At 46.5% G+C, this 24,444-nt stretch overlaps 1 protein-coding gene across 11 annotated transcripts in view; it reads right to left on the bottom strand.

The window, feature by feature from the left end:
* The window catches only part of sox5 (SRY-box transcription factor 5), a 398,924-nt gene that overhangs the window by 260,303 nt on the left and 114,177 nt on the right, over positions 1-24,444 (bottom strand). Inside the window, exons 1-2 of one of the 11 annotated variants that reach the window (XM_055652827.1) lie at positions 4,832-5,011; positions 4,113-4,170 (exon numbers count right to left, since the gene is read on the bottom strand). The exons of 2 other annotated variants lie outside the window; for them this stretch is intronic. In XM_055652827.1, coding sequence (XP_055508802.1) covers positions 4,113-4,150 — 38 coding nt within the window. In that variant the 5' untranslated portion in view covers positions 4,151-4,170; positions 4,832-5,011. Of the gene's footprint in view, positions 1-4,112; positions 4,465-4,831; positions 5,012-18,936; positions 19,406-24,444 lie in introns of those variants that run through there. 8 more of the 11 variants (XM_055652834.1, XM_055652832.1, XM_055652829.1 and 5 more) reach the window with 8 other exon arrangements.

Below are 24,444 nucleotides of genomic sequence, written 5' to 3'. Positions count from 1 at the left end.
TGAATTTGCAAGTAGGAATTTCATGTTTCAGTCTAGGGAAATATGCCGAATCTACATTCTTGACTTGAAATGTATTAAGGAAATAAGCAGGATACAAGCAATTGAAGATAAATGGGGATCTCTTCCCTGCCCTGTTACAGACCCACCTGCTAGTTTCTCCGCTATCTTTCTGGCTGCACTCCCCTCACTCCCACTGTGAATGTGTCCAGTGTGGAACGGGCAAACTGCAACAGAGAATCTCTCTGTCCTGTAGCTGAATCGCACCGAAGCACAGTCGTGCGTGGAATTAGTTTAGCAATTGTCCTGCCTTCGCCCGCTGCCGTGGCGAAAAAGCCTGGATGGAAACTCGCCTTGCACCATAATGAGAAAGAAACTCTTGAGAAAGTTTACGCACACACACACACACACGCGGAGTCTACACTCAAACGGGGACTGGCAGGCAATGTGTAGGAAACAGACTGCAGATGCTGGTTTAAACCGAAGATAGACACACAAAAAAGCTGGAGTAACTCAGCGGGTCGTTTTCCTCTCCCCCCCCCCCGACTCAGTCTGACGAAGGGTCTCGCCCCCAAATGTCACCAATTGCTTCTCTCCAACGCTGCCTGTCCCGCTGAGTTACTCCAGCACTTTGTGTCTATCTGCTGACAATATTATTCACACGGAAATACAAAACATATCATCTTCATGCGGCCCAAATCGGCAGCACAGCGCCAACAACAATATTAGGTTCGGGTTTATTATTAGACGTTTCCCTTTATAAATGTCCACGGAGCCCGTCTTCCCTTTATCAGGATAGACACATAAATGCTGGAGTAACTCAGTGGAACATGCAGGCAGCATCTCTGGAGAGAAGGAACGGGTGATGTTTCCCGGGCTGTAATATGGTTCATATCTACAAACGCTGCCTGACCCGCTGAGTTACTCCAGCACTCTTGAGCAGTGCTCAAGATTCCAGCTTGTGTCAAATAACCATCCCGCGCTCGGGTGCCTAGACTGGTTTCACTAGCTCTGAAAGAGGATCTGGAAATCAGCGGGTTAATGATCCATTGCCCAATTTATCAATAGTTCCTTTGCTACACTCGTGCGTGTGTGTGTGTGTGTGTGTGTGTCAGTGTGGAAACAGGCCCTTCGGTCCAACTTGCCCACACCGATCAACATGTCCCATCTACACGAGTCCCACCTGTCTGTGTTTGGCCTATATCCCTCTAAACCTGTCCTACCCGTGTATCTAATTACTTCTTAAACATTGCGATAGTCCCTGCCTCAACTACCTCCTCTGGCAGCTTGTTCCATACACTCACCACCCTATGCGTGAAAAAGTTACCCCTCAGATTCCTAAACAATCTTTCCCTCTTCACCTTAAACCTATGTCATCTGGTTGTGTGTGTGTGTGTGTGTGTGTGTGTGTGTGTGTGTGTGTGTGTGTGTGTGTGTGTGTGTGTGTGTGTGTGGTGGGTGTGTGTGTGTGTGTGACGGTGTGTGTGTGTGACGGTGTGTGTGTGTGTGTGGGTGTGTGAGTGTGGGTGTGGTGTGTGTGTGTGTGTTTGACGGCGTGTGTGTGTGTGACGGTGTGTGTGTGTGTGTGTGTGTGTGTGTTTGTGTGTGTGTGTTTGTGTGACTGTTGTGTGTGTGTGTGTGTGTGTGTGTTTGTGTGATTGTGTGTGTGTGTGTGACTGTGTGTGTGTGTGTCTGCGTGTACGATATCGTCTCTGAACAGCGCGCATATAGTAAAATAAAACTACTCACATGCTTAAATCCCAGCGGACATTCAATACCTAAAGAGCTAAATTACATTCAATTACTTGGATTTAATAATTTCACAGGGCTTTTGCAAATATTTGGTCTGAAACTCCTTCTTCGAGGTACACGTGCTGGAATGATATGATTACTAATCACCTACTCCTGCAATTGTCACTCGTCTATACCCCTGACACCAGTCTCATCACCGCTCTGAAAGCAACGCAGTGTAAAAATGCTCGCAGTTCAGTTGAAGATAGGGAGCGAGCGGTGGCAAGTTCTACCTAAAAGCACCATTAGATCGTGGAAGCTTAAAAATTTTTGACACTCACTCTCTCATTTCATCTTTGTTTGCGATCTGTATGAATTGAAATTCAACGAGAGCCCAGCTGAATCAAACCGTTGTTCTCCAAGCGCGCCCAGCGCATGCCAATAATTCTGTTACTGAGGGGAAACCTACGAGTTGATCTGCAATGGGCCATTATAATTTGTTTATTTTACTTTAGCATAATAGAAACGTTTGTGTCGGTCCCTGCCAATAAAACAAAATGTGAGAGCTCTTTGTAGGTGTTAAGAAAACTGTCGCAACTCTATATTGTTACGTGTTAGGTCCACGTTCAAGGGACATAAGGGACAAGTTTATTTTTTAAACTTAAAGCGATCTTGTCTATTAAGGTTCGGTTACCACGTTAATTTTGGGAATCAATTTATTAAAGTTTTCAGCAAAGTTTAAGTTAACAATCGTCATACACGCGGTCTCTTCGGGATTTTGTGTTTTTGAACGTGGAAGCCTCGGCGAATTATTTTCCTCGTTACAAATACAAAAATGGGTTCAAAGCAAAATGAAATGAAACAAATTGTTTCTGAAAAGCCCGCTTCGGCAAAACTGAGCCGAGGGCAAGTTAGGGAGGGGGGGGGGGGGGTGAAAGAGAGAGGGAGAGGGAGAGACTGCAGATGTATGGGTAATTATATTAGGTTAAACAAGGGGCCTGAAGGGAGCAAAGGAACCATTCTTCATTAAACAACCCATCACCCATCCTGTCCCGCTCTCCCTCTGACTAACTAAAGCAATCTTTGTCTCCCCTTTGCCTCAAAGCCGAGTTTGCCAGATTAGCTTCCTGTCCACAAGAAGACAAGAACAAAGTCCTTAATGTCACTCTGCCATCAATTATCAATTGTACAAGAGGAAACACACAGCAAGATGAAGAGCTCACTTCGGGCGTTGACGACAATCTGACCAACATTAACTTCTCAAATGTGGTATTGGTAACCCTGGCGCAAGTTCAAGTCACAAGGGGTGGGTGTGTGTGTGGGGGGGGGGGGGGGGGGGGGGGGGGGGGGGGGGGGGGGGGGGGGGGGGGGGGGGGGGGGGTCCTCTTGTGAGCTCTGGGGAGCCTAGTTCTATTGCCTTGGAAAGTTGGGACACAGGCACCCGTTCACCATTTCTCCCGCCACAGTCTCAGCGGCGCAGCTGGTAGTGCCCCTGCTCACAGCGCCAGAGACCCGGGTTCAATCCTGACCCTGACCCTGACACTGACCTCGGGTGCTGTGTGTGTGTGTGTGTGTGTGTGTGTGTGGAATCTGCACGCGTGGGTTTCCACCTGGTGCTCCGGTCACCCTCCCCATCATCTAGATTGATTGATTCATTTTCTGTACAATTGCCCCTTGCGTGTAAGGGAGTGGATGAGAGTAAGTGAGATAACTAGCGTTATTTTAGATTAGATGAAGTTTATAGTTGTGGCATGGAAACAAGCCCCTCGCTATTCCCTTCACCCGCGTCTGTGCAATGTAAATGACTCGATTGTAATCATGTCTTGTATTTGCTAGCTGGTTGGCACGCAACAAAAGCTTTTCACTGTACCTCGGTACACGTGACAATAAACTAACTAACTAGTGCGAACGGGTGGTCGGCGTGGACTCGGTGGGCCGAAGGGCCTGTTTCCCTGCTGCATCTTGAAACTTAAACCAAACTGAAAGCGTAGCGATTTACAGCGCGCTTGACACACGAGACATTACAATCACCATCGCAGCTGAAACATAACTTCTTCAGCAAACCACCATCACAAAGTTCCCCCTTAACTGAAGTGAAACGAATGCGGGGCCGCGGGCAAGGGGAACAATTAGACAAAGCGCTAGATCTCGGACAATGGGCCGAACGGTCTCGTGTTTGCATTGCGCTATTGGTAAACCCAAACGATTTCAAACAAAAGCAACATGCACACATTTCAAAAATCTGGCGCCTACCAACCGATGTTACAACACGGAGAATTTCAACTTTCGTTTCTGTTCCCACTAAAACGCTCACACAACGACCGAAGGGTTATAACACCAGCCCTTCCGATCAAGTTATTTCGCTTCTCCCGAGTTGAACTTACCTTTTGAATTCGTGAGGCAGAGCGGGGCCGCTGAGCATACTGAGTGCGGGACTTGTCCCTGTCAAAAACAAGCACCCACAATAGTTTCAAACTAAATCTATTAATCTTTGCATCGCGCCGATGCAACTGGGCTTGTGTCTGAGAATCCTGTTGACAAACGGCGAAAACAAAACAGCACAGGGGCAAGGCGACAAAACGACCCGGTGGCGGGCAGGTGGGGTGGGGTGGGGACTACAAAATTAAGAGTCGTCGGAATGTCTTGAAGAAGTCGAGCGGCGGTCTTTAACTGCGGAGGTTCCTGACATGATCAGACTGCCGGTCGATCCAGCCACTTCCACTGCTCGCCACTGCCACCGTGACAGACGAGTTCGCTGGATGGCTGCTTCTTCATTGTCCAAAAATGCTTATTTGCCAAGCAACAGTGGGGCTTTGTGGCATCGGAGAGAGAGAGAAGGAAGGGGGGGGGGGAGGGGGGGAGAGAAAAAAAAAGAGGAAAAAAAAATTCTCGCAGTTGATGGTAAGTTATGGGGCCTTTGTGAGATCTTTGCAAAGAAAACAAGAGAGATAGGAATTTGGCAGGGAAAATATAGCGCCGCATTCCCTTGCGTTTGGAACCTGCATTCTCCGCGAAAACAATCGGGCATTGTTAAGGGGAAGAAAAGGCAACTTTGACAGCAGCGCCCTAAGTCCATGAAACCTGTAAACAATGTGTCACTCACCCGATCGCGCTCTTTGCTATTTCTCGAGAGGGCTCTAGATTCACCTCAATGGTGAAAATTTACTGGCGATGTGGGGTTTTTTTTTTAAGTCATCAGTTCAAGTTTAAACCCGACCTCCATGGAAACACCGAGGAGTCCCTGAGCCAAGATTTCACAGCTAACTGTCGGAGGGGGGAGAGAGAGTGAGAGGGAGGGAGGGAGATAGAGAGAGAGAGAGAGAGGAGGGGGGAGAAGAGAGAGAGAGGGGAGACAGAGAGAGGGAGAGAGAGTGAGAGTGAGAGAGAGAGAGAGAGATGGAGTGAGAGAGAGAGAGAGAGAGAGAGAGAGAGAGAGAGAGAGAGAGAGAGAGAGAGAGAGAGAGAGAGAGAGAGAGAGAGAGAGAGAGAGAGAGCGAGAGAGAGAGAGAGAGAGAGAGAGAGAGAGCGAGAGAGAGAGAGAGAGAGAGAGAGAGAGAGAGAGAGAGAGAGAGAGAGAGAGAGAGAGAGAGAGAGAGAGAGAGAGAGAGAGAGAGAGAGAGAGAGAGAGAGTGAGAGAGAGAGTGAGTGAGAGAGTGAGTGAGATGGGATGGAGAGAGAGAGGGGGGGGGGGGGGGGGAGCATGGAGCAACAACGTGCCCCGACCCCGAGTCCCTTTAATGCCTTCTGACCAACCGTGGCTGGAAGAACGAGGACACACTTGGAACGAAGCTAGCGGCGCGGAATAGCCACACTCTGGGAACTTCGCTAGAACCAGCCTGATTGGAAACTGAGGTGATCAGGTAATGAGTTCTGACGTGAGATGATATACACACTGAAACTAAATTGGCCACCAAACTTCAGCATCTGGTTAGAAGTCCGCACAAAGCTGCACATAGCACACAGACCCGACTATCCACCCCGGCTGGGAGGGTTGGCTTCGCACAAAAGGCTACAGTATATCGCCCGCCCAAAAATAAAAAGGCCTTTTATTGTTGCATTTCTGCAGGTCAGTTGATTCGATTTTCTGCACAGAATTCCACGAGGAAATTCCCTTTAAAGCCAAAGTGATTAACTGGTCTATTCTGGGAAGCGGGGTAGACAATAGTTAAACAGTCTCCACAACCAATGTCCGTGCTGGCACGGCGCAGACTAAAAATAAAACCCAGACTTTGTGCCTTGAAGCTGGACAACATTAAGTGCTTTGGAGACCACAGGGCAAAAACCGCAGTCAATTGCCCCGGCGCAGTTGCAGCACAAACGAGACAAGAGTCCCAGTTTGAATCCCGATCTGCGGCAGTCATGGCCCTGCACCCCCTTCTTCCGCCTGTTTATCGGGACAATATTTATCGAAACATTCCTTCCTCTTTCGTTTGTGCTCCATGAGTCCAAGACCAGCCATTACAAAGTGCATAAGTGCAATCTTTTCCAATCACAGGGAAAGGATTGGACAAATATTGACCATTCTTGGTCAGTGGAGCTACGGTTACCAATGCCAACAAAGATAAAAGGTTTAATTGTGCGTTGACGGCTTCTCCCGGGCAACTCAAATAGCAAAAAGTAAATAATCCGCACAAGCGCTCACACACACACACACACACACACACACGCAATGTATGCACAAACAGGCACATATACACAAGACCGCGCACACACATATACACGTGCGTGCACTGTTACAAACTGTCTCCCTCTCTCACACACGCACACCCTCACAAAGAAACCAAAGATCTCCGCTATAAGATCTTTGAAAGAAACAATGTATGCTACAAGGAGTTGATGAATTTAATATTCTCCCGAGTGAAGAGTGGAAATCAACATAAGCAGTTCTTGGGAACTTCTAACTCGGCACCTATAGACGATTTGTTTGTTTGACAAACTGGAAGCATATTCAGATCAGTATTAGCCTCTGCTAAACACATTATCCCTTTCTCCTGACTGAGTTTGAAGAAGGGTCTCGACCAGAAACGCCACCTATTCCTTTTCTCCAGAGATGCTGCCTAACCCGCTGAGTTACTCCAGCTTTTTGTGTCTATCTTCGTTTTCCGCGGGTAATATTGATATAATATTACTGAAGAGAATTGGCTCAAGATTTTCGCAAGGACTGGCGACCGACGAATTGAACAGACTCAAGCTACTAAAACTCTCCCGAGTTGAACACATTCAGTGGTGGTAAGACTAGGGCACACTGATTTATTGTATGTAAATTCAATTGTAAAAAAAAATAACAGGAACTCGGCGGACCACCAAGGTAAATTCATCCCCCCTCCCCCCTGGTTTTGGGTTGCATTAAGGGGTGGCTCGTTCAAACAGGGCAGGTAGGCAAATGGACACAATAGTCCCATTCAGTGTATCCACAGAGCCCGCGCAACGCGGAGATGTGATTGCAAGTGTGAAAGGCATTCATGGAAAGAAGAACCGTACTATATTCCAGTCCCAGATGCAAATTCTTCTTAAATTTGAACCGCAAAAAAAAACTGGTACAAAAACGAATTTGTCTTTAGTTCTTGACAATGCAATTAGGCAGATACCAGTTCAGCGCCACACTAAAATCCAAGCGTTGCACACAATGCCATCTGGCGCGGTGACTTCTCCGCATGCTTCCCACGTGTTCTGATGTGGATCCCCGCCCTGGCGAAGAGATGGTTAAGGCCACCTAGACAGTCTGTCAAGGAATATTAGCTGGGCTTCAGATGGTGCAAGGGGTGGGGGGGAGAAACGGCGAAAGAAGGACAAGTTGGCAAGGAGACCCAAATCAAACAGTTACTCTCAACTCAAGTCGATGAACTCCCAGAGATCCAGACTGCTTGCCTGAAGTTTGGCGTTAAAATAAAAGTTCCTTATCATATCTAAAGTGATTTTTTTTAAAACAACTGTTTGAAAACAGGCAAAATCCCTTTCTTCCCCCTTAACGGAGAAACACACAAAAAAAATCAAAACGTGGACTGTGATAAAGTCTATAAGGTGTTCAGATCCTTAGTATATTATTTCATTGAGAGGTTTGTTTTTCAGGACAGGAGAAGGGATTTGGGAGTGTAAAAAAAAAACTAGCTAGCTTTGTGCGGCAAGGTCACGACCTTTGACAGCGCTCACCCCATGTACTTTCATCTTGCTATTCCCCTCAGAGCCTAAGTTGCAGTGAAATTGCACCGGGCAAAGGCGGCGGGCAGAGAACTCAGCATTGTTGTATTGAGGCCACGTTTTTCTCTAAACAAAACAGATTTGAACTGTGCAAGGAAACAAAAATGTATTGTTCTTCACAGATGGAAGCGAGGGTTACCAAGGTAACCAGATTAATCTCCTTTTTCTGATCGTTCCTCTCTTGTAGTGTGGTAATCTGTGTGTTCCTTTCAAAAAAAAAGCGAGGCTCCAAGCCCGTGCTCTAACGAGGTTCCTAATTAGCCGCAATCTACAATGAAGACAACATGATGAGATAATAGAAATTTGCAAAATAATGACATACCTCAGCAAAATATTCCTCCTCCCAAGATTCATTTTTGTACAAAAAAAACAATAAAGAGGCCCCTTCTAAAGCCGTGCTTGCAAATGGTGCTCTATTATGTGGCATAGAAGTTTATTGTCCCTCCAATCAACAGCCTATTGTTTGACATCTGAAAAAAAAATACTCCAGTCCAGGGCCACATAATGATCTCAACTCTACTTATGTATACAGAGTAGTCAAAACTGTATCGGCGCCGAATCATGAAATCTGACTTTTGATGAGGTGGTGGACCAGAAAGGTAATTTACAATACAATGGCCGTGGAAAATGCCATTATTTCATTGCTAATCACGCGTCTTCCACGGAGTGAGTCTTAGAAGCACTTAGTAATGAAGGGCAGTTAAGCAGGGCCGCTAATGAAATATGATGTACTGCATTTGTTTTCATTTGGTTAGCGCAAATTAACCAGCCTTCAGAGTGTTAGACAACACTTTTGTCTTTTATCACATCAAACAGCACCACTGGGGGATGGTAAAATAAAGACACGGGGTGGGAAGGGGGGGGGTGGTGGTGGTGAGAGAGGGGAGAGAGGGGGGGGGGGAAGGAGAGGGAGAGAAAAGAGGGAGAGGGAGGAGAGAGAGGAAAGAAGGGAGATAGAGAGGGAGAGAGAGGGAGCGAGAAAGAGGGGAGGAGAGATAGGGGAGACAGAGGAGACGAGAGACTGAGAGGGAGAGAGAGAGGGGGAGGAGAGATAGGGGAGAGAGGAGAGGAGAGACTGAGAGGGAGAGAGAGAGAGAGAGAGAGAGAGAGCGAGAAAGAGGGGAGGAGAGATAGGGAGACTGAGAGGGAGAGAGAGAAAGAGGGGAGGAGAGATAGGGGAGACTGAGAGGGAGAGAGATAGAGGGGGAGAACGGGGAAAGAGTGCGAGGGGAGAGAGAGTGGTGGCGAAAGAGGAAAGGGAGAGAGGAGAGAATGGAGGAGAGATAGGGAGAGAGTGGGGGAGAAAGAGAAGAGGGAGGGAGAGAAGCGGGGAGAGAAAGAGGGAGAGAGAGAGAGAGATAAAACGTTGTTTAGAATAAACGACAGGAGCTTCGGAAAGCCCTGACCTCCGAAACCATTAGAAAGTGTAACTGAACTACGCTGACTGCTCTCGAACTGCTACAGCCTGGAATTAGCATGTTCACTCACAGCCTTTATTTAAAAGGAAAAAGGAAAACAATTAAGTGGAACCTTGGACTAATCTCATCCTGCCCATTTAGCCTTTCCCACTGCAGTGTGCAGAGGAGCCAACATCAGCACGCCATCACTCTGCGTTAATTAAAAAAGACACAAACAGTAGGGTTGTGAATTAGAAATGTAACAACGCATCGCCCTGATTAATTCGAAGCCCATGTTGGATTAATAACCGCAACAAAGAACAAAAGGAAATTGTTATGCGAATTGCAACCTTCTCGGGCCAAGCAAAGGTCAAATCGAAGGATTTGAATTTCATCCGGACTGACTTAATCAATTCCTTGGAAGGAGGGACATATGTACGGTTTGAAAGCTGCCCATTGTAATATGCTGATAAAACTGGAAGACTGCACAGTGTTAATTTCTAACAGATTTTTACCTAACTTCGTGTAGAAACTTAATTAGCGCAGATGACAAATGGATAATAGAAGATTAAAATCCCCTGCAGACTTTGAACCAAAAATAATGTTTTTTAAATAATGAGCTGCTCTATCCAGGAATACTTGTGAGCCTTTGATTTTTGGAATCGATGGTCACAGTTTGAAGGGGCGGGGAGGGGGAGTGGGCCGGAGAGAGCAGAGTTGAGAGGAGACAAATAAAAAGTTTAGTCCCTGCTAATTCTGCAAAGCGCGATTTGGAAAAAGTTAGAAGGACTCCCCCCACCCCCCCCAACACCCATCTCGGCAAATGTGTAGGAAGGAACTACAGATGCTGGTTTAAACCGAAGATAGACGTCAAAAAAGCTGGAGTAACTCAGCGGGACAGGCAGCGTCTCTGGAGAGAAGGAATGGGTGACGTTTCGGGTCGAGACCAGTCTGAAGAAGGGTCTCGGCCCAAAACGTCACCCCTTCCTTCCCTCCGTAGCTGCAGCGTCTGATGTTGTGGTCGTTGATAGGCCCTGAATATTAGCCGCCCCAGTCTCAAATTCATCCCAGAGGCTTTATCTGATGAGACCGCTCACGCTCACTATGTTACTAGCTCTTTCAGTCCAAACCCAGCCAAACCCACCGCAAGACACAAGTCGCTTGGGCAACTCACAACCCAGTGGTATGAATATTGATTTATCTAACTTCAAGTAACCCTTGCACCCCTCTCTCTCCACCCCAGCCCCCACCTCCCACCCACCCAAGTCACACCAGCTTCTCGTTCTCACCCAGCAAACAGCTACCAGTGGCCTGTTTCCTTTATCATCGTTACTTTTTGTGCATATCTTTCATTCATTGTTCTTTATCTGTCCACTTCACCGCCTATATCTCTCGTTTCCCTTTCCCCTGACACTCAGTCTGAATAAGGGTCTGTGGAATTGTCTGAAGAGGGCGGTGGAGGCAGGTTCTCTGGATGTTTTCAAGAGAGAGCTAGATAGGGCTCTTAAAAATAGAAGAGTCAGGTGATATGGGGAGAGGCAGGAACTGATTGGGGGATGATCAGCCATGATCACATTGGATGGCGGTGCTGGCTCGAAGGGCCGATTGGCCTACTCCTGAACCTATTGTCTATTGACCCGAAACGTCCCCCATTCCTTCTCTCCAGAGATGCCGCCTGTCCCGCTGAGTTACTCCAGCATTTTGTGTCTGTCTTCGGTGTAAACCAGCATCTGCAGTTCCTTCCTACACAAGTTGACGAATCTCTCTTTCATATCGTGGGAGATCGAATCACATTTTAATTTTTAATTTGATCTGTTCCCCCCTGGTCTCCTGGGATGACATAATTACAATTTAAAATGTAGATTAATTAACATTATCCATCTTCTTTCCTGCCTCTAATTGATCTACGTGCTGCTACTTTAAGTCTAGCTTCCTTCTCCTCCAGTGCATTCAAAAGAACCATCCCCGCTTTCTGGTGAAACCGTTGACACCGTGTCGGCCAGTGCGACTTTTACAGAACGGTGTCAGGGAAAGAAAAAGGCATATTATTACCTAAAATCGCCCCCCAATTCGCCTTCTTCGCGGCTACATCTGGCGTCCACGTGTGGGAAGCGTTAATGAAGAGTTTCCTGACTAAGCCCGGCTCCCACTGATGTAGCCGCTCTCCCATGTAGCTCAACAAACGCTTCTTTTTTTTTCCTCTCCATTTTGCGATACTATTCCAGCATTCCCACCAGCCCGCGAAGCGCGGCCCTCATAGCGGGAGTCGGGGCGCTGGGCGAGGGAGGGGGAACAGAGGTTCTTCTGTGTATTAACAGACCCCCCCGGGGAGAAAGAGACGGGGAGTGAATCAGCGATCATCGCTAACAAGGGGGAGAGTTTGCCTACTTTGTAGTTTTGCATGACAATAAATCCATGCCATTGGAAAGGCTGGCGTTAGATGAAGTTGGCTTGCAATTATTCCCATGGACAAACGAATCCAAACATGTATAAATGTAACAGCCTGACTTGAAACATCACTTATCCATGTTCTCCAGAGATGTTGCCTGACCCGCTGAGTTACTCTTCACTTTGTGTCCTTTTATGTATAAAACAGCATCTGCAGTTCTGTGTTTCTACGTGTCTAGTGACCCTGTTTCTCTTTTTTAGTATAGGTTAGGGGCGGCACAGTGAGGCAGCGATAGAGATGCTGCCTTTTACAGCGTGGGTTCGATCCTGACCTTGGGGGCTGTCTGTGTGGAGTCTGTACGTTCGGCCCTTGACCGAGAGGGTTGTCTCCAGATGTTCCGGTTTCCTCCCACATTCCAAAGACTTGCAGGTTTGCAGGTTAATTGGTTTCAGTAAAATTGTCCCTAGTTTGTGTAGGATAGAATGAGTGTGTGGGGGGTCGTTGGTCGGTGTGGACTCAGTGCCCTGTTTCCAGTCTGCATCTCCAAACGAAATTTCAAGAGTAGAAAAGGATTACAGCATGAAAGGCCTCTTGAGCCACCTGCAATAGGGCTGTCCAGCCAGTAAGGCTGTCTGAAGAAGGGTCTACAGCCAAAACGTCACTCGTTCCTTCTCTCCAGAGATGCTGTCTGTCTCGCTGAGTTACTCCAGCTTTTTTGCGTCTATCTTCGGTTCAAAACCAGCATCTGCAGTTCCTTCCTTCAGCCGGAAGCAATCTCCTTTCCCCTTGCCATACCTCCACAAGTTCATTTCAGATACCTATCTGGTGTGAACCAACTCCTCAGAGCCTAATTAAACCCCTGTCCCACGGTGCGAGTTCATTCCAAGAGTTCTCCCGAGTTTGCCCTGATTCGAACTCGGAGTTTTACGGTAACGGCCACTCGTCGGTACTCGGGGCTCCCGTGGACATTTTTCATCATGTTGAAAAATCTTCACGAGTCTTCCCGAGCTTACCTGTCGTTAGCGCTAAGAGACGTCCTCGATCTCCGACGTATCCGCTACGTTCATTCTCCGTGCTTACCACGAGTTTGTTTGATTTTTTTTTAAACTCGGGGGAGCTCTTGGAATGAACTCGTACTGTGGGACAGGGCTCCACATTCGTTGCTAAATTGAGATTATTGTCACGTGTGCGAAGCGAGGTGCAAAGCTAATCTGTCAGTGGAAAGACTATACATGATTACAATTGGGCCCTCCACAGTAAAGATACATGACAAAGGGAATAATGTGAATAATTGTCGAACACCTATCAAGAGAGGTGCAGCCCGATCCACTGAGTTACTCCTGCACTTTGTGTCTTTTTTTCCTTGTAAAGCAGCAACTGCAGTTCCTCCCGTTTCTCTCCAAATATTAGGCCAAAAGAGCAGTAACAGTTCCAACTAAACAAAGAGGTCAGGACAAATATATATATATATATATATATATATTATATATATAGCAAATATATTGGCTTATTATTGTTAGGTGTATTGAGATACAATTAAAAACTTTATATCATACTATACATGAATACAACAGCTAGTGCATTAAGATAAAGTGTAGAATACAGCACTAGATCTGCAGAGAAAGTGCAGGTAAAATGTTTAAAGGTAACAATGCGGTAGGTTGGGAGATCGGAGCTCATTTCAAAACTGTCTGGTATTTGTAAATTCACAATAAGCCTATTTTGAAGGATCACAGAACCAATTCGCCATTTCCCACTTAAAATACCTCGAGATTTGAAAAACGTAGGTTCTCTCTCAAAGGCTCCACCAAGACATTCCTAGATACATGGAACCCTTTCTTGGAACTTGTTAACTCTCTCAACTTGTCCCCGGACTCGGAAGAGGACTGAGTGCTCTCCACCACTGTTCTGCTCTACTGCAGCTGCTCGCCCCTTAACCCCCCCCTCCCCCTCCCCACACTTATTTATTTAATTACTTTTTGTTTCGTTTATCTTACCATATTTGTGTGGATGTGTATGTATGTGAGTGTTGTTTGTCCCCGTTTGGTTCCGACCCGATTCGGGTGGGTTGAAGGTGGGTAAGGGTAAGGGCTTTGAGGGTCGCTTACATACTGTTGCACAATTATGCCTTGACTGTCACTGTCTGTTATCATCGTTTGTATGCAAATTGCTGTGAAATTCAAATAAAAAAATTTAAATCAAAACACCTCGAGAGATGCTGCCTGACCTCCCGAGTTACTCCAGCACTTGGCGTCCTTTTGTGCATTAACCAGCATCCGCAGTACCTTCGAAGATGGACACAAAATGCTGGAGTTTCTCGGCGAGACAGGCAGCATCTCTGGACTTTTTGGGGGTCGAGACCCTTCTTCAGACCAGAAACCCATCACAGACCCATTCCTTCTATCCAGAGATGCTGCCCGAACCGCTGAGTTACTCCAGCGTTTTGTGTGTATCTTCGGTGTAAACCAGCATCACCAGTTCCTTTCCTGTGCATATTGTCTGCAGTACCTTCTTTCTATGGTAGACAAAAGTGCTGGAGAAACTCAGCGGATGCAGCAGCATCTATGGAGCGAAGGAAATAGGCGACGCCTATTTCCTTCGCTCCATAGATGCTGCTGCACCCGCTGAGTTTCTCCAGCACTTTTGTCTACCTTCGATTTTCCAGCATCTGCAGTTCCTTCTTAAGTACATTCTTTCCATGTGTTCTGAACCGGTGCAGCCATTGATATAGTCAGGGGTGGTGGTGGGTTCTTTACAGATATATGATTCTACAATGGGACATAATAACATTGGCCACCTTGAGATTTGTGAAAAGCGTCAGCTTTTTAAAGACCCATCGTGTCACCAACATCTTTGCTGTCTCATCAGCAACACGTTGAGAATGGGGTGGGCTGGAACCTCAAGATTTTAAAAACATTCCCGCAACAACAGGGCAATGCAAAGCCAGATTGCTTCATAATTTACGACATGTCAGAATTAAAAAGCAACGTGTGAATAGCATTTCAAATTGATTACAAAGGGGGATTGAATTCATTCTCCGAGTCAATTGCATGGGCCCCTGCTCTTTACAACATGGTACAGTCACTTAAGAGTAACTACAACTACTTAACACACCAATCATCAACTCACTGGTTCGTGGCTACTGCTAACTTTGATCCTGAGACAGCGATAACAAGCAAGCCATCAGAATGACTTACAATTCACTTGGTGTGAATGACAACTGATGGAGCAGACTCGGACGTAGTGGTTTTTTTTTAGTTTAGTTTAGAGATACAGCGCGGAGTGTTTAAGAAGGAACTGCAGATGCTGGAAAATCGAAGGTAGACAAAAGTGCTGGAGAAACTCAGTGGGTGCAGCAGCATCTATGGAGCGAAGGAAACAGGCAACGTTTCGGGCCGAAACCCTTCTTCCGACTCAAATAGTCAACGAATGATTTCGGCCCGAAACGTTTGCCTATTTCCTTCGCTCCATAGATGCTGCTGCACCCGCTGTGTTTCTCCAGATACAGCGCCGACCCTTACACTAACACTACCCTACACACACAAGGGACAATTTACAATTAGACCAAGCCAATTAACCAGCATTTTTGTCTACCTTCGATTTTCCAGCATCTGCAGTTCCTTCTTAAACAATTAACCTGCAAACCTGTACGTCTTTCGGAGTGCAGAAGAAAACCGGAAGACCCAGAAAAGAAAAAAACCCAAGCAGGTCGCGGGTAGAAGGTACAAACTCCGTACAGACCGGTGGACAGGATCGAAGCCGGGTCCCCGGCTCTGCGAGGCAGCGACCGCTACCAAGTTCTGCTAAGTTTACAAAAGTTGTTTCCCATGCAACACCGTTTGAATCCTATTCAAGATGTCCAGAAACAGTAGATGCAAAGACACGGCGGTTTAAACCTTCCCCTCCACAGAGTCTACCACTGTTCAGGGTGTATATCTGATCTGTTTTTATAGCGCGCCAAAACAAAGCTTCTCATTGTCCCTCGGTACATGTGACAATAATAAGCCTAAACCTAAAGTGCAGATGCTGACATTAAAAAAAAAGAGTGCTAGAGGAACTCAGCGGGTCAGCGGGCACCATCTGTGGAGGGAATTGGACAGGCAACGTGTCGGGTCGGGACTCTTGTTCAGTCTGATGACAGGTCGCGACACGAAATGTTGTCTGTCCCAAAGGAGGGCCCGTTTTATTATTGCATCCCTCTCCCTCTCTCTCTCTCTCTGTGATCTCACAGCTAAAGGCAAGCTTCTGTGAAATGAAACTGAAGGAGCCAGATTTATCACTGTGTCTCCCTCCCAACAGCATATATACACCACTGATAAAAACAATCAGTTTATTTATGAGATGATGGACCCACTGAACAGTGCGACGTTCTGGTGATGTTCGAGTGAGGGTGGCACGAACATTAACAGAAGCAGCTTCAGGTTCCTGGGAGTCAACCCTCCACCCTCTTGTTGCTATCTCTGTCAGCATCTCTTCTCCCTGAAGAAGGTCCGTCTCCTCAGATCCTGGGCACCTCTATCGCTGCACACATGAATAAATAAACTGGTAAAAGTTATTGCACGACTACTTATCAGTTTATTTATTTCGTGTGTGTATATACGGTTCCTCGCTCCCCTCCATTGAGTCTTTCCAAAGCAAGCGCTGTCTGCGGAGGGCGTCAGTCGTGTATATGGATTTATCCTAATGGCTAGGTCTCTGGACACAGCACTCGAGGATCTGTGTTTGTACTGTCACCACCCCCCCCAATGCTTATTACTCAAAATGTTCTGCATTTCGTGCTGTAGTACATTTCATTGTCTGAATCTATCTGAAGCAAAGGAATTTCACATGACAATAAACTCACTTGAACTTGAACTTGACCTGCCACCATCTCCCGGTCAACCCCAGCTCACCTGGATCCACTTGGCGCTTGCCATCTCCTGCCTCACCCCCCCCCCCCCCCCCCCCCCCCCCCCCCCCCCCTCACTCTCTCCCCTCTCAGTCCTAGTGCAGGGCCAATTCTCTCTCTGCCTCCACAGACGCTGCTTGGCTCACTGAGTTCATGTTTGGTTTAGGTTTAGAGTATGGTAACAGGCCCTTCGGCCCAGAGTCCACTAAACTTTGCTCCTCTCGCCTTAACACTATGCCCTGTGGTCCTCATGACATTTCCACCCTGGGAAAAAGTATCTGACTGTCTGTGCATCAAATAACTTGATATACTTTTATCAGGCCTCCTTCCAACCCTGCATTCCAGAGACAACAAACCGAGTTTGTCTAAACTCTCCTTGTAGCTAATATACCCTACAATCCAGGTGGCATCCCAGTAAACCTTTTCTGCAGATGCGTCCATATCTTTCCTGTATTAGAGAAACCAGAATTGCACAGAATTTGCCAAAACAAAGTCCTATAAATCTGCAACATGACTTCCGATCTCTTATCCTCCATATCCTGACAAATAAAGTCAGGCATCAAGTTTTCTTTCCCACTTGTACTACCACTTTTCCAGGGGGCCAATTAACCTTGAGGTGTGGGAGCAAACCGGAGGACCCGTAGGAGACCCACGCGGTCACAGGGAGAACGTGCAAACTCCACGCAGACAGTTCCAAGAGCTGGGGCCGAGCCTGGGTTGCTGGCGCTGCAAGTTAGCGGCTCTACCAGTTGCACCACTGCGACGCCCATCAGATTGTTTTTTTTCCCAGAAATGTTAAACGAAGATCACAGCTGTATTTGAAAGATCCCGTCGAACCATTTCAAGAAAGAGCCTTGGTTGGCCATGACCACTCTTCAGTTGATCTGCTGTAAACTGATGGAGCGCCATCCACCTGATCCACTGCTACATCTCAGTGGGTTGGTTTGGAATAGATTCAACCCAGTAGATCCAGTTCAGACCAATCACAAAACAATTGTAACAGAACCAGACCATTCTTGCCAGTCTGAAGAATGGTCTTGACCTGAAACATCACCTCTTCCTTTTCTCCAGAGATGTTTCCTGACCTGTTTTTAAGGCAGATGCTATTATTCAAGCAGATATGGACAAATTCTTGATTAGAACGGGTGTCAGGGATTATGGGGAGAAGACAGGAAAATGGGCTGAATGACCTAATTATACACCTATAACGTGACCCGCTGAGTTACTCCAGCATTTTGTATCTATTGGCGTAAACCAGTGTTAGCAGTTCTTTCCTACACATTTATGCCATGAAGAGACAGGCCCTTAGGTTCACTGTCCATGCCAACCTCTGTAAATGTACACTAAACCACTGTATGAACTGCATCTCATATGGGCAAACCAAGAACTAGAGACTATGGGGAGGATGGTGAGAGGGGCCAGGCATGAAAATCGCTATCAAAACATGGGGGGCAGACACAATTTCTTGGCGGCTGCGCGCACGCACATGCGCACACACGCGTGAGGCTTCGGCCGCGGGCCCTGTGGACGGTAACATTGGGAGCTGACCTGGTTGGTGACCAACTCCGAACTCCAGCAACAGCAGCTTCGTCCACCCCGAATCATGGGGCTTGAATCGGCCCGTTCACGGGGTCTTTCATCGGCCGGCGGGGGCTTCAACATCGGGAGCCTCGATCACCTCGATGCAGCAGTTAGATTTTAAGCCTCGCCGGGCGATGGAAGGCCCCACGAACGGGGCTGATTCAGCCCATAGAAAGCCTCTGATAAAGTCCAGATTACAAACCATGTCCCCCACTTCTCAAAGCTCAGGGGGGACGTGTGTGTACAGAGTTGGTATGTTCTCCCTGTGACCGCATGGGTTTTCTCCAATTGCTCTAGTTTCCTACCGAACTCCAAAGACATACAGGTTTGTAGGTTAATTAGCTTTGGTAAATTTTATAAATGTAGGATAGTATTAGTGCATGGGGATCGCTGGCCGGGCGGACTCGACGGGCCGAAGGGCCTATTTCCACGTTGGATCTCTAAACTAAAGTAAATTAAACACTTAAAAAAAAAATTCCAGCCTCTGTACTTCGGTTTTGGCATATTACTGTCACATGTACCGAGGTACAATAAAAAGCTTTGTTTTGCATTCCATAAACATAGATCACATATACCGTGCATAAATACAATGTTCAAACTCAAAGGCCATAGATAGAGCAAAGGGGAAGATACAGAGTGCAGAATACAGTTCTCAGCATTGTAACACTTCAGTTCCACAGACCAAGATCAATGTCCTTAATGGGATAGAGGTAAATCGAACAGTACCCTAGTTCATAAACGGACGGTTCATATACCTGATAATGGAGGGGAAGAATCCTCCATCTCCTTACGTCTCCTATTTTTGTTGTATTGGATGCAAAATGTGTAGGAACTTGAATTGCAGATGCTGGTTTACACTGAAGGTAGATAGACACAAGATGCTGGAGTAACTCAGCGGGACAGGCAGCATGTCTGGAGAAAACAAATAGGTGACGTTTCAGATGGGGACCCTTCTTCAGACTAAGAGTCTCTCCCTTGAGGGAAACTAGAGGTAGGGAAAGGTACAGAATAAATCGGAGCCAGCACCAACAACCAAGAAAATGCGGAGGCTATAACGGTCCATTGATGACTGTGCAAGAAGAGATAACGAGGTGATACGGACAGTGAAACTACCAAGATGACTAGGATGGGGAAGGGACAGAGAGAGGGGGGAATACAGGGGATTACTTGAAATGAGAGAATTCAAAATTCATACCGCTGGGGTGTAAGCTGCCCAAGCGGAACATGAGGTGCTGTTCCTCCAATTTGCGCTGGGCCTCACTCTGACAGTGGAGGGCAGAAAGGTCAGTGTGGGAATGGGAAGGGGAGTTCAAGGGTTTGGCAACCGGGAGATTGTGTAGGCCAAGGCGGACTTGAGCATAGGTGATTCAAAAATCTGTTTCAGTCAGATTTAAATGTGCTTTTCCAGCTATCGCTAGAACCACGGGGTACTTCAACAAATGTTCAGGAATGCAAGAGGAATATTTAGGAGGTGGGCTGGGGGGGAGAAGTCAGAACAACATGACCTTTCCCAGCTTTTATTGATATTATCGTAAAATAATTCTTCTAATGATTTTGGGCTTTGATTCCTTTATGTTCCGAGTGTTGATGGGCCATGATCAAAGTGGGACTCCACATCTCACAGCGAGAGGTACTGAACTGTGATCCGCTCCCAGTTTGGTTGGCGGTTTTAAAACTTGCACACATTCGGGGCAAGTCTTTAAGAGCACGCTAACTAGCGGGCTAGTAAAGCCTCACCGTTTTTGAGGTTGCCCATTTAATTTGCAGCAGCTGAGAAAATCAGAGCAAGCCAGGACACACAGCTGCTGAGTGAATGGGGGCTTTGGAGAGAGTTCATGTCAGTCAGGATCTCACATCCAAACACTGACTCCACTGGTGATGTTTTCAATGGGTTTTCATGAAAAGTGTGTTTCAGTCAAATCCAGACCACATTTGTTTAAGGAAAGGAGGACGGTTACACAGCCCGGCACCTTGGATTTGAAAGGGCTACAGTATGTGTTTGACTTAAAATGCAGGCACTGTCCGACAAGACAAGCCCACGGTGGTTATATATCTGTGCAGGACAATTGATATTTATATGCATCAATGTATGCAAAGAGTGCAAAGGCTGGTCAGACAAGATTTTAAATAGGATGTCGTGAAAGACTAAACAAACAAGCCCCAAAATCTGGCGTTCTTTGTTCCAATCAGGTAACACCTTCTAATCCTGTCACACAAACTTGCTTGTGGTATTCATACGCATTAATCCACATGGTTGTACAATTCCCTTAGATGGCTCTATAATGGACACAAACAACAACTGCACTCAGCTTTACCTGCTCAAAACAAAAAAGGGTCATGCACAACTGTATTAGTCAACGACTGACGGAGTTGAGCAAATCCCATAAATATCAGATTATATAAATCCTTTCTGCGCTGGTCAATTGGTGGAGGCTGGAAGTTAAAACAAGAACAGACTTGACTCTATGTCGAAACACAGAGGCAACCACAACGGGGATAATAAGATATATTTGGTTTACAACCATTCTGTTTGCACATCTACGGGCGAATTTAAATATAATCATCTTTCTTAAAAAAAAAATGATTTCCTTTGTTTAATTGAACATTCATGAAAGGAGTTATTGCTGAGATGTCCATTATGTCTGGCACTCCATCTGTTACTAGTTTCAAATGCTTTAAATAAACAATTTGCTTGAAAGCTTACCTTATGAAAGCTGACTCCAGGCACAATGGTGCTATTGATTTGCAGAGTGCTCAGTTAATTTCTAACAATTACAATTAAGTTATATGTCAAACAACAGCATGCAGTGTATCAATAGCTGTTGGACAGCTGACTAATGACTCCGGGTCACATCTGGCTGTGCAGTCCATAGGTAGGGACACAAAGCGGGGAAGGATTGAAGGGCTAGTACAACAAAGGAGCAGCTTCATGCAGGGGAGACAAGTCATAGAGAGGGACCAGGGGATCAACTGAGAAAGGGCAAAAGGATATTTGGAGTCCGAGAGCATGAAAACAGGCCCTTCAGCCCAACTTGCCCATGCCGACCGTGCCCAATGCCCCATCTATCCTTGTCCCATCTTGAGATGGTTGAAAGCTTTAAGTTCCTAGGAGTTGAGGGCCTGTCCCACTTGGGTGTTATTTGCGCATCATGCAGATGGCGGGCGAAGATTTTGTACATCACAAAATCCTTGGTCGCCGGGCACGACCGCGCATCACTGCCTACATCACCACGCACCATGCACGCACCACGTGCACGTCGTGACGCGTAACTGATGTCGCGTAAGTTACGCGCAAATGACGTCCAAGTGGGACAGGCCCTTTATAATCACCAACAACTTGTCCTGTGCCACGCATATCGAAACTCTCCCACCAAGAAAACAAACCAACACCTCCACTTCCTGAGAAGGATTAGGATGTTCGGCATGTCCCCAACAACTCTCACCGACTTCTACAGATGCGCCGTGGAAAGCATTTTATCAGGATGCATCACAGCGTGGTTTGGGAACAGCTCCATCCAAGACTGTTAGAAGTTGCAGAATATTGTTGACACAGCCCAGACCATCACGCCAACCAACCTCCCACCCTTTGACTCCATCTACACCTCACGCTGCCTCGGCAAGGCCAGCAGCACAATCGTCAAGGATGAGTCTCACCCCCGGTCACTCCCTCTTCTCTCTCTCCCTTCAAGCATGAAGTACAGAAGTGTGAAAACGCACACCTCCAGACTCAGGGACAGTTTCTTCCCAGCTGTTATCAGGCAACTGAACCGTCCGATCAACAAATTGAGAGCGGTCCTGAGCTATTCCCGATCGCACTGGGATTCTTTGGATCATCTTCAATCAGATCTTACAGGAAATTTATCTTGCACTACATATTATTCGCATTATTCCCTTCATCATGTATCTCTGTACACTGTAGATGGCTCAATTGTAATCAATTAACAGACACATCTTTAGAATGGAGTTGAGGAGGAATTTCTTCAGCCAGAGGGTGGTGAATCTGTGGAATTCATTGCCACAGACAGCTGTGGAGGGCAACATATTGGGTATCTTTAAAGCAGAGACTGATAGATTCTTCTCCATCATGGTCTGGTTTGGCTCAGCCACCAAGCACGACATCCGGAGGCTGCAGCTAACCGTCCGATCAGCTGAGAATGTTATTGGCTGCAACCTTCCCCCCATTGACGAGCTGTACACTGCAAGGGCCAGGAAGCGAGCGGGCAAGATCATCTCTGACCCCTCTCACCCTGGCCACAAACTCTTTGAATCACTTCCCTCTGGAAGGCGACTCCGGACTGTCAAACCCACCACAGCCAGACATAAAAACAGTTTTTATTCACGAATAGTTGCTCTACTCAATAACTAAAAATCTGTAGCCTGGCATTGTATTTAATTCACATTTTAATCGATAATGTTTTATTATTAATGTTTAATGTTTTATGTGTCATTCCTAACTGTCACTGTATGTCATGTTGTCACTTGCGGGTGGAGCACCAAGGCAAATTCCTTGTATGTGAATACTTGGCCAATAAACTTAGTCATACATTCATTCATTCATTCATTAGAAAGAGCATCAAAGGTTACAGGGCAAAGGCAGTGTGACAGTGTTGAGAGGGAAAAATACATCAACCATGATTCAACAGTGGAGCAGACCTGATGAGCCGAGTCGCCTAATTCTGCTCATAGGTTTATGTTCATAGGTGATAGGAGCAGAATTAGCCATTCGGCCCATCATCTACTCAGCCATTGAATCATGACTGATTAATCTTTCCCTCTCAACACTATTCTCCTGCCTTCTCCCTATAGCCCCTGACACCCGTACTAATCAACAATCTATCAATCACCACTTAAATATATGCAATGACTTGGCCTCCACAGCCATCTGTGACAATGGATTAACCACCCTTTGACTAAAGAAATTCTTCCTCATCTCCTTTCTAAAGGTATGTCCTTTTATTCTGAGGCTGTTGCCTTGTGTCCTAGACTCTCCCACTGGTGGAAACATCCTCTCCACATCCACCTTATCCAGGCTTTTCACTTTACGGTAACTTTTTAATAAGGTCACCCTTCATCCTTCTAAACTCCAGCGAGTACAGGCCCAGTGCCGTCAAACGCTCATCATATGTTAACCCAATTAAGTCTGGGATCATTCGCGTAAACCTCCTCCGAACCCTCTCCAACGCCAGCACATCCTCCCCTCAGATATGTTAGTTAGTTGGTTTAGTTTATTAGTTAGTTTGGTTTGTCTCATGTACCGAGGTACAGTGAAAAGCTCATGATGCATGCCAACCAGTCAGCTGAAAAACTATACATGATTACAATCAAGCCATTTACAGTGTGTAAGGGAATAACGGTTAGTGCAAGGTAAAGCCAGCAAAGTCCGATCAAGGCGAGTCCGAGAGTTACAAAGAGGTAGATAGTAGTTCAGCACTGCACTCTGCGCTACTGCCTTACAGCGCCAGAGACCCGGGTTCAATTCCAACTACGGGTGCTTGCATGTTCGGAGTTTGTACGTCCTCCCCGTGACCTGCGTAGGTTTTCTCCGAGATCTTCGGTTTCCTCCCACACTCCAAAGACACACAGGTTCGTAGGCTAATAGGCTTGGTATAAATGCAAAATTGTCCCTAGTGTGTGTAGGGTAGTGTTAATGTGGGGGGATCGCTGGTCGGCGCAGAGTCGGTGGGCCGAAGGGCCTGGTTCCACGCTGTATCTCTAAACTAAACTAAAAAACAATGATAATTGGTGTTTTTCAGGAAGAACGCCTGCCTTTTTCAACTGTCTGAACTTAAAGCAGTGAGAAAGAAATAACACACAGGGAGAGAGATGAGTGGCAATTGTATAATCCGTACCGCCCCTCATCACCGCCCAATCTGAGCGCCCTGGATGACATTCTGTTACATTGCAAGCCAACTGTTTGTTATTTTTCTTTTTAAGGTAGAGCAATCCTTGACACCATTGTAATGATTGAGTGGGAACCGTAGAGCGGCCATTTGCATAGAGTATAATCAGATCTGAACAAGTGCATTGTAACATAAATGCATCCTTGCCAACCTTCTCATTATGAAAATAGGTAGGAGTATTTCTGCCACTCTAAATCGTCCACTTACGGGAGTACATGACATCCAGGCATCCAAAGAGCTATTTCTGGAGGTCTTAAAGAGGCAACAGTGTGCTAAGCAAGTAATGGAATTTATATAACATCTTTTCACAAGTGCGGGATGTCCTAGAGTATTTTGCATTGCATTGGAGATACAATAAACTAC

Source organism: Leucoraja erinacea, chromosome 22 (genome assembly GCF_028641065.1).
Source record: "Leucoraja erinacea ecotype New England chromosome 22, Leri_hhj_1, whole genome shotgun sequence".
NCBI classification, from domain to species: Eukaryota; Metazoa; Chordata; class Chondrichthyes; order Rajiformes; family Rajidae; genus Leucoraja; species Leucoraja erinaceus.
This window is presented reverse-complemented; position numbering and strand designations above follow the sequence as displayed.